Source organism: Nymphaea colorata, unplaced genomic scaffold (assembly GCF_008831285.2).
Source record: "Nymphaea colorata isolate Beijing-Zhang1983 unplaced genomic scaffold, ASM883128v2 scaffold0262, whole genome shotgun sequence".
Lineage (NCBI taxonomy): Eukaryota > Viridiplantae > Streptophyta > Magnoliopsida > Nymphaeales > Nymphaeaceae > Nymphaea > Nymphaea colorata.
Window position 1 is genome coordinate 40,999 of NW_022204768.1, and position 4,480 is coordinate 45,478.

General features: G+C 41.8%; 1 protein-coding gene and 1 non-coding gene across 2 annotated transcripts; both read right to left on the bottom strand.

The window, feature by feature from the left end:
• Positions 1–1,042: 1,042 nt before the first annotated feature.
• On the bottom strand, positions 1,043–1,115 carry TRNAE-CUC (transfer RNA glutamic acid (anticodon CUC)). The gene has a single exon. It is a non-coding gene; the product is annotated as a tRNA-Glu (tRNA).
• Positions 1,116–2,629: 1,514 nt separating this feature from the next.
• On the bottom strand, positions 2,630–3,810 carry LOC116268408 (uncharacterized). Its single transcript, XM_031650062.1, has 3 exons — positions 3,747–3,810; positions 3,384–3,561; positions 2,630–3,077 (listed from the first exon to the last, which is right to left on the bottom strand). The coding sequence occupies exons 1-3, from the start codon at positions 3,808–3,810 to the stop codon at positions 2,630–2,632; spliced, it is 690 nt and encodes a 229-aa protein (XP_031505922.1).
• Between the last annotated feature and the right edge of the window lie 670 nt (positions 3,811–4,480).

The following is a 4,480-nucleotide window of genomic DNA, read 5'->3' on the forward strand; positions in this document are numbered from 1 at the left end:
TATGGCATTGAACAAAGGCATGAGGAAAGGATATTCAAAAACTAGCATTTGGCTGATATTGAAGACCTGATCATCAACAATTTGGACAAGTTAGAAAGCGGAATGGATTCCTAAAATCAATCTAACGTCAATCAGAAAGGTTTAAATAAGAAAAATATATATTTAGAACACAAGTTCGCCAACACACGCAAATCCTTCCAATCCATAACGAATAAACTACAGGGAAGAGCGCACGAAGGGCATCCAATATTCAATTTTTAAACAATGCCTTTAACTTTCAAGGGAAAATGTTACCAAAAAATAGCTTTAATGAGCTGAGAAGAGTGAGTAACTTTGGCCCATAGTGGCATATGTCCGAAATCTCATCAAATCGGACCATATAAACACCTTCATTTCAATAAAAATTAGAATTTATCGAAAAATATGTACATAAGACAACTAAGACAAGCAAAAACACACAGAGAAGAAACAAAAAATCAAATCTTACGTTGGGTTAGCAAGGCTTCAGTCGGTTTGCATCATAATTCAAGGAAATTCCACCAAAACAAAATAGATTCTATTGCCATACGAAGGGCAAGACTGATGAATTCAACCCAACTTTGCTTAAAATTACTGCTCAAAAGTACAACAAATGCGTAACTTAACAACCATAGACGATTAATACCTTATAACTTAAGAACTAAACAGTCTTACTGGCATAAATTAGCTGGCCAATATGACGACTTAAAGCTCATTAAAAAGCAAATCGAAATAAGCTTGAAGAATAAAACGACATAGGTGTACCATCATCATAAGAAATATGAAGTTTTCGATAGAAAACTTAGAAGATCCTTTGAAAAGTATATATATTCCTTCATTTTAATCATTTTTATTCGATTAAATGTCTTCTTTTTGAGAATCTTTATTATTATCTTTATTTATATTGATCAAATCATAATCCTTCAGCTTTGCAAACAAGCAAAAATTTAATCAAATCTATCCTTTCCCCATAAATATGATATAAACTTGATCCATTCCTATCCATCTTTAAAAAATAAAAAAGTTCCGCATCCGGGGATTGAACCCGGCCCATCAGAGTGAGAGTCTGATATCCTAACCATATAGACTAATGCGGAGAACATATCATCTATGTTCCTCAAGAGATTAACTATCTGACTGGAATTCACATTATCCCAACAATCATTATCAATCAAAGTCCAAAAGGTTTTGGCTGTTTGAGGCCGGCTTGCTTGCAGGCTTTGAAGAAGTAGAAGTGGCTGATGGCTTACCACCGAAGTCGAAACTTGCCCAGTCGTTACTTGATGGCTGCTTAGGCTATTCTGCTTTCTTTGGAGCTTGCTGGAAGCCAAAATCAAAGGAAAAAGGACTAACTATAATCTATCGTTTTACTTCTATGCGGGGAATGATCCTGATTGTTATTTTTGGGTTTCTTTGAATCGGCATTGACATTAATTTTCACTTTTTCGCCTTGTTTGAGTGAAAAATCAACCTTTTCTCCGAATTCCTCCTTGAGCATGTTTGGATTCTCGGATCTACATTGTTCACTTTTTACATTTTATTGCGATTTGCTTCGTCCTGGAAAACAACGCCAAAATCAAAGGCATCGTTTCTATCCCTGAACGCAACTCCCACCCAAAGATATCCTCCCTTTGGATTCTACAATCTGACAGCATATCCTCGCGAGCTGTCGATGGTCTTCACGATGGCTTATTTATAATTGGGAGGGACTTTGGTCTACCCAAAGAGCTTGCCGTTTTTATCGATGAATGCAATTTTAATGATCCTATTCTTCTCCGTCACCTTTACGCCCCCCTCCCAGATCATCTCCTTCCAATCGTCCAGATAGTAGCCCTTGGAGGTGGACAAAGGGGGATTTTGAATATCGTCACCCGCTCCGTCTTGTTACAGAGGACCAACTCAGGAGACTCCATGTGGGATCGATATTTAAATTATATGAATACTACAAGATAAAATCAATATAGTCATCTGTTTACGCTCGATGAACGAGGATACCGACCAGAGTCCAAGACCTCTTGGCCGATCCTTCGCAAACGAGCTCCTGATTATTTGCTTTAGTTCTTGGATTATTCGGCTCTGCGAGGAGTGGGCTTGGGGGGAAGCATCATGGGGGGTTGCTTTGGAGGATAGGGAACTGAACATTGGGTTTTTCCTTTTATTTTTATGGCGCTTTTTTGACCGGTTGGGGTGAATATTCTATATATAAAGTAGCATGTACAATAGGCCTTGCGTGTACCACAAGCTGAGTATACTCTTTCCCTGTGGAGGTTGTCCAAAGACTATCTATTTGATTTTCCTCCTTAGTTTTCGTAGGAAGCCTTTGGAAGCCTTCCCTTCAGGGCGTTCAAGTTGAAGGGGTTAAATTTGATGGTATTGAGCAAGGGCTCGGAATAGTCACCGCTATTGTTGTTCAAGCTACCGCCGGTTGTGTGCGTTGGGTGGCGGGATGCTTCAAGATCTCTTCGGTTGAGGGTCTGTCCTTCGGTTTTAAACGGAGCATAGAGTTGACGATTTAGGAAAGTTCGGAAGAGTAACTGCTTGGGATCGGCTTGAAAACCCCCGTTTTCACTTTCTTATACAAGCTTTGGAGATCTGTCGCCTTGAAGGGCGGTTACAAGGCAGCCATTTCGTATATCACGCATCCCAAGGACCAAATATCGCTTTTCATATCGTAGGGAAGATCTTGCCAGACTTCAGGACTGGCATAGTACGGCGTTCCTGTTTGGGTGTAAGCGAGTCCCTTTTTGAGCACTTTTGAAACATTGAGATCTCCCAATTTATAAGTTCCATCCGCACTGATGAATATGTTTGCAGCTTTGAGGTCCCGATGCAGAATCTTTTTATCATGGAGGGACTTCAATCCTCGGGTGATATCGACGAGAGCTTTCCAGATATCGGTTTCTTTGATCCTGGTCCTCGCTTTTAGGTTTTGGTTGATGATGCGCATGAGATCACCTCCGGTGGCAAATTCCATGACGATGCAGAGATATCCTGAGAGGTTGTCGTAGAATGCCTCTTTGAACTTGATGATATACTCATCGTCGAGAGAGGCGAGGATTCTGATCTCATTCAGGGCGTTTTCTTTCTACTTTTCCTTCATGCCGGTCATACGCACCTTCTTCAAGGCGTAGATCTAGTTATCGACCTTACGACGCACCTGATACACTTGCCCGAAAGCGCCCTCACCCACCTTCTTTATCACTTCGAACTGCTTTAGAGTTCCTTAATCACTCTACATTATATTATTCACATTAAATAATGGGACCATATCTAGCCCAACCCAATAAAGAAAAGACCCGTTACAAGGCTTAAAACTCAAAATTGAAACTAAAATTCGGGAGATGTTAAATGCAAGGTAGGAGTACATTAAGCTAGGCTGGCGTCGAACAATGGAGGATGCAGCCATCTCATAATTGGATATCGGAGCGGAAACTCCATCTTCGGAGTCTTCGACGGCCACGGAGGTAAAAATGTTGGGAAATAGGCCTGGAAGTCTCCAAGTTCGTCTAGAGGATCTTCGTCGCACAATTGAAGGGATCCAAACTGTACAAGGAAGAGAAATACCAAGAGGCCCTCATCGAAACCTTCAGGAAGATCGATGAGATCATCGAAAGCAAAGAGGGAGAAGAATAACTCAAAATCATTAGAAAAAAATCAGATGCTGCAAGCTTCAACGATAGTACCATTTCCTTAGGCACCGGATGCACAGCATGCGTGGTACTTATTACACCCAATCGCATCTTCACAGCCAATGCCGGCGACTCCAGAGCCGTCCTCTGTCGCAAGGGCCATGCGGTCCCTCTCTCATATGACCACAAGCCTTAGAATTAGACCGAACGGAAAAGGATTTCCGCAGCTGGTGGTGAGATCATGAACGGTAGAGTGAATGGCGGTTTGAATCTGTCCAGAAGCTTTGGAGATTTCAACTATAAAAAACAGAAAAATAAGCCTTACGACCAGCAGCTCATTATCTGCAGGCCTGACGTAACCGAAATCCCCCGCCAACTCGGTGAAGACGAATTCATAATCATGGGATGCGATGGGATCTGGTAGCGTTATGTGAATGACAGCCAGCCTCTTGTCACAAGGATCGCCAATGAACGCAAAACCGGCATCGACGGTCTCACCATCCTCGTGAACTTGTTTGACTTTGTCATCGCAAAGGAGACCAGCGAAGAGGTCGGCTGCGATAATATGACATCAATCCTCATCGAATTTTTATGAACTAATCCTGTTCTTATATATTCTTTGACAAATCCTAAACCCACTTTCATTCCATTTTATGCATGATATGATTAAATGATAAATTGATTTGGTCTTGTTATAATTATAAAAGAAAGATAATGGCTTGCTCCAAATACGAGGGGTTGGGGTTGGGGTTGGGGTTGGGGTTGGGGTTGGGGTTGGGGTTGGGGTTGGGGTTGGGGTTGGGGTTGGGGTTGGGGTTGGGGTTGGGGTTGGG

Bases quoted from the DNA above. Each gene is read 5' to 3' on its own strand.
- LOC116268408 (XM_031650062.1), bottom strand. From the start codon at position 3,810: ATGGCCCTTGCGACAGAGGACGGCTCTGGAGTCGCCGGCATTGGCTGT. The intron at 3,562-3,746 runs GTAATAAGTACC...TTCCTTGTACAG, and splicing joins CTGTGAAGATGCGATTGGGT to TTTGGATCCCTTCAATTGTG. The intron at 3,078-3,383 runs GTACTCCTACCT...GAATGAGATCAG, and splicing joins CGACGCCAGCCTAGCTTAAT to AATCCTCGCCTCTCTCGACG.